Below are 16,539 nucleotides of genomic sequence, written 5' to 3'. Positions count from 1 at the left end.
ATTTTTACCTGATGATTGCAATAAGCATGAAACTAACAGATGTAAAAAGTGCGTAGCCTTTATTTATTAAATATATATATATATATATATATATCTAATTTTATAATTGTTATAAAGAAAACTTAAAAAGTTTTAACTAAAGACCAGGTTTCGGTTACCACAATCTTACTATCACCTTAATTAAGAAGCCTTTAGCTACTACACAACTCTTGGTGACCTCTAGCTTATTTCAAGTGATTTTTCTAATTTGATACTTTGTTGTAGAATAAGAGATAAGGTTTTGGGATGTAACCAATCAAAAGTACAATAGCATGTTTCCAAATGTTTAGTTGCGTCCAAGCTTGCCCGTTTTGATTAAACACTATTTTTCTGGTGCTCAACTCATCTGGATATAACTTTCTTTTTAGTCTTGCCAATATATATACAACTGCATAAACCTTTCATTAGGTACAGTGTTAGAACATTATAGTAGGCCATTAAATATACTTTTTAATTTAAATAATATACTTCATCTAAATAAAAACCTAGATATGTATTTGAAGAAAGTATATAATCTTAATTAGGAGCTGATGTCAATATTATTCTTGCCTTTTAAGTTGTTTTCTAAGTTTGGGACTGACAAGCATTGTGTTTGTAATATTAATGTAAAAAATCAAAAAATAGTAGTTTCATTATAAAAAAATGGAAATGAAAGAAAAATATTATCAATTACAAATTGCATCAAATATGAAAAACACATATTGGAAAACAATGCTGGAAAAATACCCTTCTATTCGAGTTCTTTAACCTGCAATACTTAGCTTAATTAACATTTTTCTGAGTGACAACTGAACTTCTCAACCTAGATCCGAATTTTGAGTCACTACAGCTAAAAATATCTAATATGGAAATTGCTAGTAAAAAAACTTGTGATTCTAGAATATCACTCTAGAACATCATGGCGTCAGTATTTGAATAAATTGTTTTTTACTCTTTTTACTCGTTTTAATGTTATCTTTTTAATGGCTTGGTTTTTTTTTTTTACAATTTTCTTTGTAATTTTATTTATAATACCTGATGATGCTGATCACAACAGATCAATGAAACATTTAAAATATATATATAAGAATAAAAAATTTATATTCCTTAAAAATTATATGCTGCTGTATTTATTGAATTCTATCCACATTTCATCATATACCAACTTTTATGCTACGATTGGAAAGGAAGGATTCAATAAAATTAAAGATGTTACCAGATACATCATAAGAAGAAAGCTTATGGAGAAGACCAGCATGCCAAACTTGATCGAAAGCTTTTGAAATGTCAAGAGCGATGGCCTTAATTTCTCCACCTTTATCTAACGCACGATAAAACCTATCGGTTATTACTGTTAGCAAATCAGCTGTAGAACAAGAAGATCGAAATCCATATTGATGGTCAGAAAGTTATTAGATTCAAGATGAGAAAGTTATTAGATTCAAGATGAGAAATTAAGTGTTTGTTAATTAAAGATTCAAAAACCTTGCTTATGATAGAAAGAAGACTAATGCGACGGTAGTTAGACGAATCAGATCGCTTTCCAGAATTTTTGAAGATAGGGATGACAGATGCTGGAAAACAAGACTCTTATAAGCACTTGTTAAATAGTTTTGAGAGTATAGACGACAGCTCCGGGGAACACTTCTGCAAGACTATAACAGGTATGTTGTCTGGGCCAAAAGTGTAGAAGAGTTTAGGCAGGAAATCACTTTAGATACAGAAGCTGGAGTGATGTGAATGTCAAGCAATGGATCAACCTGCTTATTGGCAATATCAGGTAGAACGCAACTAGTGGAATCAAGAGATGATATTGATGAAAAGTTTTTAGCAAACAATTCAGCTTTGTCTTTAGGTGAGGTGACAAAGTCTGAACCATACAAGAGAGGTGAAATTAAAAATTTGTCCTTATTATTAATACTATTAAAGATTCTCCAGAAGTTGTGAGAGCCTTATTTATGAAATGAGATACGAGATTTCATGAACTGAGAATAGTGGGCTTAAGCATTAGACAAAACCTTTTTACAATAGTTTCTAGTAGTAATAAACAGACGTCTGTTTTCTGGGGAATGGTTTTGCTGATAGATATGGAAGTAACGGTTTCGATTGGCAATCGCAGCAGCACAATGTGAGGAAAACCATGGAGGAGAGTGAGGATTGACCTGGAATTGTCAAGAGGAAACAAAAGACAAAAGATTTCTGCCCAAGGGCCATCACGAAGAAAATCACAGAAAGAGTCCCAGTCAGCTTTAAGGCAGTTGTAAGAGGTACGATGATAGGGGGATTCAGATGATAAAGAAGAATGAGATAATAGTTTTAGAGAGGTCAAACCGTGATCAGAAGCACCTAAGGGTGAATGTGGAGAAACTGAGCACCGAATAGGATCAGAAACAAGACATAAGTCAAGTAGAGAAGGTAAATGGTTTGGGTTGTCTGGAAAGTGAATTGGAAAGTTGACTATTTGAGTTAGGGATTAAGAAAGGCAAAAGTTGTGGGCTTTAATGCCTGCAGAATCACTGACACTAGAGCCAAGCCGTTCAGAGTGGTGACTATTAAAGTCACCGACAACAATAATATTAGCTGATGGATAAAGAGAGAGGGCTTGGTCAATATGATCAGAAATATCATCAAAAAGAGTGCAGCCTTGAGATGAAGGAGAGCGATATAGAACAAAGAGAAAGGCGATAGAGTGAAGTGGTGCTAAACGAAAGCAGATGAAAGAATAGTCTGTGGATTCAAACCTAGTTTCACTACAAATGGGTGAATTCTTATGAATGTAAATGCCCAGGCCAAGCATGTGACTGTTGGAGTCTTTACGAATTAAAGGAAGATAACCATCAACACTAAGATTGCAAGATGAGACAGCTGAACTCAAATTAGTCTCACAAAGAGCAAGTAGGTCTGGTGAACTTTGCAAGAGATAAGACTCAACAGAAGAAAAGTTACTTCGAAGACCACGAATATTAGTGAATGATAGGTTTAGAGAACTTGGTGATGATGATATTTTTTTGTGTTTTATAGTTTTTGGTACTTTATTCATTTTTAAATTTGTTGAAGAACTTGACTCAAAGCATAGATAGTACTCAGAACACCATTTAATAGCCCAATCAATTGCCTCATTACTAATAAAAAACCCTAAGCCGTAACAAAGGGCTCCAAATGTGGCCTTGGCAATGCACACCAAAAGCTCGGAAAACCTGACTACCAGCCGGCCTCAGAACCATAAAACTGAGTTTTAGAGCTGTACCCTCATTAGGAGATAATAGAAAGAGTTGCCTAATCATAAAAACAGAGACACAAGCAAAACCCATGCATTGAGTCAAGAAGATCCAGCACTCAACATCCTAAACTGGAAACAATGTATTAAAAATACATCTGCGCCAGCCTAATAGATGACGAAGGGGTGCGAAGCTGGTCAACAGATAGAATCTGTTTACCAGCGTCGCACTTAAGTCTTTGCCACCCCTTAAGTCTTTGCCTAGGAGGCCTTCTACAAGACAGTAGCTGGATGCATTTAATATCTGCCCAAGATGAGTATTTTTATCGAGACACCATCTCTAGCCTTTACTCAACCAAGAGCCCCAGTGTTTTAAGTCAGAGTCAACCAAGAGGCAGGCAGTGTTTTAAGTCAGAGTTGGTATCTCCTTTTAAGTCTAGAGTTGGCATATACATATACATATATACATATACATATACATATACATATATACATATATACTAATTAAAATTAAAACTTTTATCGCGTTCTCCAGCAAAAAGATCAGGACAATGGCAGCCCTATATATACATATATATATATATACATATATATATATATATATATATATATATATATATATATATATATATATATATATATATATATATATATATATATATATACATGTATATATATATATATTTGGGTGTGCATAGTTTTTTTTAATCATCTCAATTGTTTTGAATTCTCTGAAGGCCCCCAAGGCTAAAAAAAAACAAAATAAAAAAATTCGCTCATCAAAAAGTTATATCTTTAAAATTAAAAAAAAATTAATTTTTTGAAAATAAATGTCCATTATTTGACTAGTTTGTAAGAATTTTTTTTCATGTATTATATTTTTTTAAATAAATTTATTGATGATTTCATATTACTGATTGAGTTTAATATTATTATTATTATTATTATTATTATTATTATTATTATTATTATTATTATAATTGTACATGCTTATTTTTTTATAAGCATATGAAATTACAGGCTTAAATATGCTTATGCAAAAAATTTTACAAAGCTCATAAGTATACTTAAGGATATTTCTTATAATTTAATTAACTAATTTTTCTAAAACTTTTTTTGTTTTTTAGGTGCCCTAAGAAGACCTATTGGTCTTGTCACAGTGCACTGTGGAAGAGCATTCAACTAGGAAGTTCACAGCTTCTTCCTTACTGATGGCGCGAAATATTCCCAGAGCTGGCTTTGAACCCTAGATCTCTTGCTTCTAAAATAAGTGCTCTAACCATTGTGCCACAGCTACTCGAAAGCTATCTTATAAGATATGCTTATTTCAACACTCTTTAAAAACATATGCATTCTTCTAAGTAAGACAAAAAACTTTACTTTTTCCTGATCTGATAAATAGATTTTTGTTCCGCAACACTAAAACTTTATTAAATGTCTTTTATACATCAAATCAAGAGTTTTAATATTAACAAATTATGGTAAATAAAAATACGTTCGCTTCATAAGCGAGAGGTTCTAAGTTTGATTCCCACCATGTCCCTGTTAGTACTGCACTTCTTTCTCTGCGCAGCGGCCTTGCTCGTCAAGGTTTGTGTTTCGGAGTTATAGAGTTGAGAGAGGGTTATAATCACAAGTATCCTCCTCATCTGTAGTGGCCTTCTCGGCCTTGGGGAAGTGAATTAATAATAAAATATTAAAAAAAAAAAAAAAAAGATTGACAGGTCTGTTTCAAATTGAATCTTGTTCAGACCTGCCAATCTTTAGCTTTTTCGACTATTAAATTTAAATAAAAAACTTCCTGGTTTTTAGTGCAAAAAAGGTTACATTCTTCAGCAAATGTTTTTGATGTATTTTATACTTTTTAGACTTTACAATCAGTTACGATATTTAACAATGGGAACTATTGTTATGTCGCATTGTTATTTTTATGTTGCAATATTATCATTAATCAGTGTACAGACAATAAGAAATAAAAGGAAGAGTTGTAATTAAGCTCCCTAGTAGCAAGAAAGAAATATAGCAAATTGATATAAAATAGTGCAATAGTGGTACAATATTTATCTCGATGTTGGCTAAATGTTGTTAACAATAGTATTGATATATATATATATATATATATATATATATATATATATATATATATATATATATATATATATATATATATAGCAAATATTGATTTACAATATTGGGTATATATAAAGTAATGCGCAACTATACTCTTTTATAATAATCAATAACAAAAAAACTAAATTAAAATTAAGAAAAAGCGCTCTAGATAGAAATTGAACTTTTGAAAAATTGTAACCCTAAAAACCGCACCTTGAAAATAAGCTAGCACCTATTTTATCCACAAGATGTAATAGGTGCTAGTTTCACAACTGTTTGAATAATAATGAAAGAGAAAAGTGAAAAATGAAAGATCTTAAATATATTTTCACCTATAAATAAGGTTTTTATATGTACAAGCTTACAAATAATGTGAGCAACAACCTAATAAGAACATTATTTGCACTAGCGTACAAATAATGATCTCCTAGAAAAATCTTTCTGAGGATTTGAACCCGCAAATGATGACATAACAAATAAAAATCAAGTTTGTGAAAATACTTGAAATACTTGATGAGAAGTTCTATATACATACATACATATATATATATATATATATATATATATATATATATATATATATATATGCAAATAACAGAAATAGACTGATGACATAACAAATAAAAATCAAATTTGTGGGCAAGTTGAAAATACTTGAAATACTTGATGAGAAATTCTGGTCAAGTGAAAGAAAAGATTAAAAAAGAGATTCATTTTTTATTTGGCAGATGGCTGTAGCATCTGATAAAATAATTTAAACAATAGTTAAAGGGTGAGTTGTAAAAACATTCAACTAAAACAAGCCAATGTTACTCACATGTTAATATTACTCACCTGTCAATGAAACTATCATTGTGTGAATTGTTACCTGTCAATTTAAACTTGAAGTTAAAAGAATTACTTAATTTAAAAAATTAACTAAAAGGTATTTAATATTAAATACTGAATATTGCTAATATATGTGTATGTGTGTGAGTGCGTGTGTGACACTTATATCATTATTATTTTATATACCAGTATAATAAATTGTATACAAAAAATTCTATATTTATTAAAGGAAAACACATTTTAAATACAACACATATTCTTAAAATAATTATCATCTCATTCTATCACATCAAAATATCTTGTCTGTATATGTATACATACATATATATATATATATATATATATATATATATATATATATATATATATATATATATATATATATATATATATATATATATATATATATATATATATATATATATATATATATATATATATAATGGTTTGTTTGTTATTAAAAATGGTTTTCTTATATTATTAAAAATGGTTTCCTTATATTCAACATATTATTTAATTTTTTCACACCTTTTTTGACGCTTCATGTTGTAGTGGCTTTGTTTGTTGTTGCTATTTATATTTTATTTTAACTATTTTTCTTCTTTAGATAATTAACTTTTTATAACTTCTATTTGATTTTAAGACTAATTTATGTTTTGTGGGTTGTTCATTATGTTATACTTTTGATTGGTTAGCAAAGTTTGATCTATGTATCTATGACAGCATGAGGTGTTTGTAAACTTTGTATTTGGTTTTGTTGTTTTTCCAATTTTACATAGGTTTTTCTATCTTATCAGCTTGAGTGTATTTCTCCAAAAAGTACTATTTATTTATTTAGATAAATTTTTGACCAGTGATATGGTAAATACTTATTTTAACTTTTTATTTTTGTGTAACAATTTATATTTTTTATTTTTGTGTTATAATATTTAATATTTTGATTTAATTATTTTTCATTTTTTTATGTTATTTGATATTGAATTCAAATTTCTTACTTTCAATATTATTTCATTAAAAATATTAGTGCTTTACAAATTTGGGTGTAGTTAGGGTTTTGGTTGTTTGTAGTAAAGTCCTTTTTTACTGCATTATGGAGTAGGCATAAATTGCGGGGTAAAGTATAAATGGCGATGATGTTTATCTGATGGGATAAACTAGGTATTGGTGCTGAGCCTCTTTGAAACGCCGGTAATAATAAATACGATTCTGAGGAGAGTTTATTACCACCAGAACGTAAATTATGATTACACAAAAGCAATAATGTTTTTTTCTTTATCTTATACCTCCTATCATTTTTATTTCTTTATTCTAAATATTGATATATCTATGTATATGTTTATTTGTTTTAAAGTAAGTTAAACTTATGCATTTAATGAAGATTTATGGTTGCTTATGTGATCTGTTTTGTTTTAAGAATACTTTAACAATAAAATTAATGTTGACAATGATTTGTGTATAAGCTTTTTTTTCTTAAAATAAATCTGTGTTTATTTTGAAATGTTCGTTTTTCTTTGTTTTTCATTACTTATTCTCTTTTATAAAAAGTTGTTTCAATAGAAATGTTTTATATTTCTCTGTGGGCTTTCATTGCTCAATCTAGTTCAAGCACCACAGATTACCTGCATCAAATATAACAAAAATTCTATGTTTATTAAAGGCTTACTATAACTCCTTCATTTTACACAATTAAACATTCAATATTTCATGACTTTTACATTCAACTTTTCATCACTTTATAACCAACTCTAATTAAAACTATAAAAATTAAAAAAAATGATATATATTTACCTTGCCACCTCCAAGAGACGAAAACTAATAGAATTTGCTTCATTTTCTTGGAATCTTTTAAAAGAAGATTTTTTTATGTTAAAATTTTCATTTAACTTAAACAAAAATAAATTTATCAAATAAAAACAGAAAAAAAAAAAAAAGTACCTCATCATTTTTAATGTTCTAAAGAAAAAAAGTAATGTAATAAAGTAATTTATATATATATATATATATATATATATATATATATATATATATATATATATATATATATATATATATATATATATATATATGTATACATATATATATATATGTATATATATATATATATATATATATATATATGTACATATATATGTACATATATATGTAATATATGTATATATATATATATATGTATGTATATATGTATATAATATGTATATATATATGTATATAATATATGTATATATATATATATTTGCATATAATATATATATATGTATATATATATACATATATATGTTTGTATATGTAAGCGATTTCGATTAAGTGACTCTTTATAATTTTTTAACTTTTAAATTATACTATAAGCAGTAAGATAAAAGAAGTAATTAATTTTAAAAAAGCCACATTAACTTTTGAATGACGTTTATGTAAAAATACTTCTTACAAAAGTTTGAATGACAATTATGTTTGATATAAGCGTTATTTAAATAATAAATTTAAATAATAAATTTTTTCATTAGTAAATATTTACTAATAAAAAAAAACTCAAATAAACTTAAAAGTTTAATTTTAATTTTATTGTAATGATTGATTTTTTAAGCTTGAAGCAAGGATCATAAAAACATAATTTAGTTCTGATAAAAATGTATGCTTTAATTTAAAACTAATTTAATAAAAATATATAATTTTATTCTGATAAAAAAATGATAATTTAATTTTGATTTAAAAAATATACTTAAGTTTATTAAAGTTAAAGTTGTATATATATGTATATATATATATATATATATGTATATATATATGTATATATAAATATAACACATCACTCAATAAGTCCGTAGGATGACATATAGATGGCAACGCAAATACCGAATCCGTATTGTTTTTAGAAAGTACCAACCTTCAAACGATATCTGTCAAGTTAGTGTGTGAACGATTGAATCAACTTTTGTGAATTGAAAAAAATGGAAAAATCAGAATTTCGTGTGCTCATTAAGCATTGCTTTTTGATGGGAAAAAACACGGTGCAGACCAAACAATGGCTTGATAAGTGTTATTCGGACTCCTCTCCATCGAGGCAAATGGTTGAAAAGTGGTTTGCTGACTTTAAATGTGGTCGTACAAACACCGATGATGCTGAACGCTCCGGTCGCCCAAATTCGGCAGTTACTGAGGAAAACATCAAAAAAATCCATAAAATCGTCTTATCCGACCGCAAATTGAAATTGAAGGAGATTGCCGAGGCCATAAAGATATCAGAAGGCAGGGTGTTTACAATATTACACGAACATTTGGGTATGAGAAAACTTTGTTCGAAATGGGTGCCGCGTTTGCTAACACCGGACCAAAAACAACAACGAATCGATGATTCTGAAGCATGTCTGGCACTTTTTCACCAAGATAAAAAGGATTTTTTGCGTCGCTACGTCACAATGGATGAAACATGGATCCACCATTTCACTCCTGAGTCAAATTGACAGTCGGCTGAGTGGACACCAGCGGGTGAAAGCCGCCCAAAGCGCCCAAAGGCTCAAACTTCTGCTGGCAAGGTTATGGCCTCCATATTTTGGGATAGCCATGGTATATTGTTCATTGATTATCTTGAGAAAGGTAAAACGATCAACAGCGAATATTACATGGCATTATTGGAATGATTGAAGGCTGTAATTGACGAAAAGCGACCGCACATGAAGAAGAAAGAAATTCTCTTTCATCAAGACAATGCACCGTGTCACAAGTCAATGAAAACAATGGTAAAAATGAATGAATTACACTTCGAATTGTTGCCCCATCCACCATACTCGCCTGATTTGGCCCCCAGCGATTATTGGCTGTTCTCAGATCTCAAAAGGATGCTCCAGGGAAAGAGATTTGGATCGAATGAGGAGGTCATCGCCGAAACTGAAGCATATTTTGAAGGAAAAGATAAATCGTTCTACAAACATGGTATCGAAAAGTTAGAGAAACGCTGGAATGACTGTATCGCCTTAAAAGGAGACTATGTTGATGAATAAAATCAAATTATGTCAAAATGTTGTTGTTTTATTAGCTATCCTACGGACTTATTGAGCAATGTGTTATATATATATATATATATATATGTATATATATATATATATATATATATATATATATATATATATATATATATATATATATATATATATATATATATATATATATATATATATATATATATATATATATATATATATATATATATATATATATATATATATATATAGAAAATTACTTATCAAACTTTTTTTGATAAAAAAACTTTAAAAATTTGTAAAGAGGCGAAGAGAGATGCGATATGTAAAATAGAGTGTAAAATATTAAAGTTACACTTAAGTAAAACTTATTACATATTATAAAAAATATATAACTATTTTTATTATTTATTTAAAACTAAGAAACATAGCTAAGCAACCTAAATATAACAATGAAAAATATAAGTAAATGACAATACATAAAAAAAAATTTTTTTATACCTGAGATCTGGTAAATTAGCACGAGCAATAAGTTGCTTCTATATTTTTTGAAATAAAAAAAAAAATTAAAAAAATAATTTATTTAAAGGTATAACAATAATACATCACAAAGTTAGTATTACCTTTTTTAACTCAGTGATACAAGAGTGGTATATTGTAAATATTGCATGCAATGAAGGAGGACCAATGTATTGTTTAATATCTGCTCTAGATATTGTCAGAAAATAAATTCAGCAATTAACATCAATAACCCTTAAATTTCTTTAAATTAAAAAATATCATAATACCGGTCTACAAATGCCAGATCAATTGCTCCTGTTATATTTGATGTTGTAAGTATCATAACGTTAGGAAATCTTAAATAAAAAAACTAAATTCAATAAACTCATCAGGATCTACTTGATAATATATATAATTCTTCAATTCTCCAACCTTCTAATATTATCTATTTGTGTTAGAAGTGCATTAACTACTCTTATGGCATCTGAGGGTTCAGCTCCTTTCATAGCTGCTGTGCGAGCTGCTGTCAAGCTTTCAACCTATTATTTAAAATATTTTACCATTACAATATTTTTACAGTAGTATGCATATATATATATACATAAATATATATATATATATATGCATATATATATATATATATATATATATGCATATTATATATATATATATATATATATATATATATATATATATATATATATATATATATATATATATATATGCATATATATATATATATATATATATATATATATATATGTATACACACACACACACACACATATATATATATATTTATATATATACACACACACACACATATATGCGGCGGACTCCATTACATACATTGATTGACTAAAAAGGTTTAAGACTAAGGGTTTGAGTTGGAACAGCAATTCTTTTTCTTTCATTATTTTCTGTTTTTTCCTCATTTTTTCGAAAAAGCTGTATTAAATTAAGCAAAAAAAATTAATATAATTCTAAAATAAATAAATTCTACCTATTTAGGTAGCAGATGTATGTACTGAAGCCCAATAGGCAGTAACAGTATGATGTCAGACTTATATAAACATGCAATATAAGTTGCGGGTTTAAATAAGACTTATAGAACAGAGCAATAATAAATTTTTTTTATTGGGTGGCACTGTATATGACATGATAAATATTTTACTTGAAGTGCCACAAGACTTATATTAATTAAGCTGAAAAGTAAGTTTACCTCATCAATTAAAACGAAAACTAAGGATTCTGGGTCATCAATAAGTTCTTGAATTCGTTGAAACATCTTTTGCACTAATTTTCCACTCTAAAAAAATTGTTGAAAAAAACTTGATGTGTTTTAAACTTGACTGAAACTTAAGATGATGAACAGTTACAAAAAATTTTTTTTTACTGTTAAAAATGTAGTAACGATGTGTATGGAAGATTTGATTGATGTTTTTATGGAAACATCTATTATGTTAGTCGGCATTTATGATGTTGAATCAATTAACTTTATCAACTTTGAAAAAAGAGCAAATGTCTAAAAAAATGCCTTAAAAAAGTACAAAGTACACTTATGGTCACAAACATGCAGTGAATGTTTGAGGAAAGAATAAAATTTATAAATTATTTTGAACAAAGTAAATTTAAAAAACTCAAATTCTTTTTTTTTCTTATAAAATAAAGAGACTTTCAGAAAAGCAGCATAAATTATAATAAATTATATTTATTTAAAGACATTAAAAACAGACTCTTCTACAGCTTGTGGTCTGGACTAAAATACCTTTTGTAGTCTTGCAGAAGTGTTCTCCGGTCCGATAAATTTCTTATCTGTCCTGGTATGGAATACTGTCAATATCTGGAGCAAATCTCAAACTATCCCCTTTCTCTTTTAGACAAGGTGCAAAAATTGTAAACATAGTTAGACCTGATCTTGCAGCCAACCTTCAACCATTGTCACATCTTTTTAATGTTGCTTCTCTTTCACTTTTCAATAAATACTATAATAGCTGCTGTTTTAAAGAGCTAGCATCTCTTGATTTTACTAAATTTCATTCTCGTGCTACTTGTCATTCAATTAAGTCTCATGCCTTTATTGTGACTGTTGCTAAGTGCTCCAAAATTTCTTATATATCTAGTTTTTTTACTTGAACATCAGTCCTTTGGAATTCGCATCCTTCATCTTGTTTTCCTGATTCATATAATTTGAAATATTTTAAGTTGTCTGTCAACCGTTATCTTGCTCTATGAACTTCATCTTTTTCCTTCTAGTAACCTTCAACTCTAACAGTGGTTGCTTGATCCAGACCATCTATCATTTTTTTATTGAATTACTTTTGAACAGTAAGTTAAAAATTGAAAAGTAAAAAGATGTTAAAGCAATTAAATATATTTTTTTAAATTACTGTTTTTTATTTTTGGTATTAAAACATTAAAATACATTTACTTTTTATTATTTATTATTATTTTATTTTGTTTTTTATTTAATTGTTTGCTTTAACTTTTTTGATTTTCAAAATTTATTCTTATTTTAGTGTAAATATATTTCAATTTCAAAAAATTTTATTTACTCCATAAGTTAATTTTTACCAAGGGTGTGTATAAAGAAAGTTACCTCTGAAAACCACTTTGAGAACAGACTGTGACTGTTTATTTCTATAAGTTGACCATAACGGAATCTAAACATTAAAAAGAAAAATTGTTAGAAATTTCTTCTTATATAACATAAAAATAAACACTACTAATTTGCTGCAGATATTACTATTCCCATACACCTCACTTGCATCATTTATTATGTATAATTACTAGACAAAATTTTATTTTTAAATTCATCAAAAATAAAAAAAATACTAAGCATTCACAATTGACATTAAATACATAAACATATGCACACACATACCAAAACATTAATGACAAAAACAGATGCACACCGAAACATTTATATGTTATACTGATACTTTATTATAATTAGCAATAAACATAACAAAATTATTATAGTTAAAAATATGTAAATAACTTTTAAAACAAATTTAAAAATATGCAGGAAATTGAAATACGCATGGAAATTTAGATTACAAGTTAATTTTTAAGTCCAGGTAATGTTAGGTAATTGATTTTGTCACCATTACTAAAAATGTTATCAAAAAAAAAAAAAAAAATATCATTCTCAAAAGAAAATCTCAAATTCTTTACTGCTAATGTGATGTGACTTTGAGAGTATATACAATATTCATAATACATATTGTATTATGGTGAAGTATTGTCAATACTATTGTATTATAGTAAAGTATTGTCAATATTATTGATTTAAAATGAAATTTTGTCAATACTATTGTATTATAGTGAAGTATTGTCAATAGTAAAGTTTTGTCAATACTATTGTATTATAATGAAGTATTATCAATAATATTGTATTATAGTGAAGTATTGTCAATACTATTATATTATAGTGAAGAAATGTCAATACTATTGTATTAGAGTAAAGTATTGTCAAAACTATTGTTTCATAGTAATATAATTACGAATATTGTATATACTCTTATATTTCTCTTTGGTCCCACAGTCACAGCAGCAGTCTTTTTTTTCTCTTTGCTCCCACTTTTTAGACAAGGTGCAAAAAAGCATTGTAAATATAGTTGGACCTGCTCTTGCAGCTAACCTCCAACCATTATCGCATCGTTGTAATGTTGCTTCTCTTTCTCTTTTCTACAAATACTATAATGGGCACTGCTCTAAAGAGCTAGCGTCTCTTGTGCCATTCACTAAAATTCATTCTCGTGTTATTTGTCATTCAAATAAGTCTCATCCTTTTACTGTGACTGTTCCTAAGTGCTTCAAAAACTCTTATTCGTCTAGTTTTTTTCCTTGAATATCAGTTCTTTGGAATTCACTTCCTTAATCTTGCTTTCCTGATTCATATAATTTGCAATCTTTTAAGTCGTCTATCAATTATTATCTTACTCTAAAATCTTTATCTTTTCTCTTCCAGTAACTTCCAACTCTAATAGTGGTTGCTTGCAACCTTGTTGGAAGCAAAGATATTTAAATAAAAAAAAACATGTCAATATCTGGCAGTATATATGGCCAGATATAATTATACATATTCAGCAAATATAGTATCTAGCAAGATATGTAAAATTCATATCTGGTACACCTCTAGTAATAAAGAATAATATGATACTTAAAAAAAAATAATTATAGAATCATTATTCCAGTGATAGCAGTAACTTAGTCAAGAAACTAAATAACATTGTTTACAAATCAATCAGAGGGTTTAGACTTATGTTTATGCTTTATTTATTTTTGACTATGAAAAGAACTACAAATGAAATGAAATTGAATATTATATTGTCACAAATGACAACAAAAATAGAAAAAAACAATGTAAAAACAGTTTATAATTACAATTTAACTTTAGGATATCAATTATTAAAAGTTTAACCACGGTAATATACAGCCAAAGTTATTTCACAGCAATAAACATAAAAAAAAATCCAGAAGCTTAGATAAATGACTGACTATTTTCTGCTACACAGCTATTAGTTGTGGAAAAAAATTTAAATAGTAAATAAAAAAATAAAGCTAACTTTAGAATATGTAATTTTAATTTTTTTAAAAATATTTTTATTATCATTTAAAAATAATTTTACCTGTCTGATAAGCGTATTGCTAACTTCTGAGCCAGTGCTTTACATAATGATGTTTTGCCAGTACCAGGGGGGCCTAAGTAAAGAAAACTAATTAAAATACTTACTTTAGTAAATTATTGTATTTATTGTATTGTAAATATATACTTATATCAAGTTTGTAGAACAGAATTTTATAAAACCTGAATTGTTAAAAATTTGAGTCTGAAAAGATCTTACCTTAGTAATAATATGTAATGAATTTATTACATCATGGCATTTATTTAATTCATGACGTTGTATTAGCCAATTACAAAAGAATGCACTTTATTCTAAGAACCTGTGGTTGCCAGACCTATGTTATTTTATAAAGGCAATGCTTTTAACACAAATAGGAAGAATGGTCAATTACGCAATTTAGATCTTTGGTTGGTAAGTACCTAAGGTGTTAGTACTAGCTAAAATTCATCAAATTATAAAATATAATTTTTATATAATTTTCTTTGGAGTAGTATTAGAAACCATGCCACCCATTGCCAGACACTTATCATGGTGGCAACCCCTTGCCAGACACCCTTAAACTTCAAAAAATTGTAATTGCTATTATGTTATAGTACAAAAGTGAAAATTTATGTTACTTGGGTAACTATTATAAGGTGTTTTCTCCTTAGCCAGATATTTTATGCAGCTCTAACCCCAAACAAAAATTTTAGTTGTGCAGCTTAACTTGTAATATATAATAATTGTAAAGGAAATTGTTTGGAAAATTTTTAGGAAATTAGAGAGAAAAATCCATAGATTGCCTGTCCAAAACCCTTAATGTCAATGTATAAAAACTCTAATGTGCCAATCTTTATTTAATTCAGTTGATGATTTAATTCAGTCATATTGAATATATTTAAAGTAAACAATTTTGTTACTACTTTTTTACTTAAAGCAAAAGGATGTTACTGAAAAGTAGCAGATTGTTAAAGCAAAAAGATGTTAGAATTTTTTTTTTAATATAATTTTTGTAATTACACACAGCCACAGGTTTTTATCTTTGCTATTGCAATAAACTAACTTTATATTAATAATTTATACATAATTTCATATCTTTAATTGTACTATTTTAAATATATTTAAAGTGACATACATCAACTTAATTAAATAGAAATTTGCGCATTGGAGTGTTTATACATTGATTAAGGGCTTTGATTTGGATAGGTAGTCTATTTATCCTAAATTTTTAAACTTTTTTTCTTTCTTATTCCCTAAAAATTGTCAAAATAATTTCCTT

General features: G+C 27.4%; 1 protein-coding gene across 1 annotated transcript in view; it reads right to left on the bottom strand.

Moving 5' to 3' along the window:
• Positions 1–16,539, bottom strand: part of LOC101234387 (pachytene checkpoint protein 2 homolog) — a 38,849-nt gene that overhangs the window by 3,708 nt on the left and 18,602 nt on the right. The window contains exons 7-15 of the mRNA XM_065816837.1: positions 15,285–15,357; positions 13,250–13,313; positions 11,873–11,959; positions 11,083–11,189; positions 10,938–11,006; positions 10,773–10,857; positions 10,651–10,688; positions 8,111–8,128; positions 7,964–8,017 (exon numbers count right to left, since the gene is read on the bottom strand). Of these exons, the coding sequence (XP_065672909.1) occupies positions 7,964–8,017; positions 8,111–8,128; positions 10,651–10,688; positions 10,773–10,857; positions 10,938–11,006; positions 11,083–11,189; positions 11,873–11,959; positions 13,250–13,313; positions 15,285–15,357 (595 nt within the window). The remainder of the gene's footprint in view (positions 1–7,963; positions 8,018–8,110; positions 8,129–10,650; positions 10,689–10,772; positions 10,858–10,937; positions 11,007–11,082; positions 11,190–11,872; positions 11,960–13,249; positions 13,314–15,284; positions 15,358–16,539) is intronic.

Source organism: Hydra vulgaris, chromosome 13, assembly GCF_038396675.1.
Source record: "Hydra vulgaris chromosome 13, alternate assembly HydraT2T_AEP".
In the NCBI taxonomy this organism is placed as follows: Eukaryota; Metazoa; Cnidaria; class Hydrozoa; order Anthoathecata; family Hydridae; genus Hydra; species Hydra vulgaris.
This window is presented reverse-complemented; position numbering and strand designations above follow the sequence as displayed.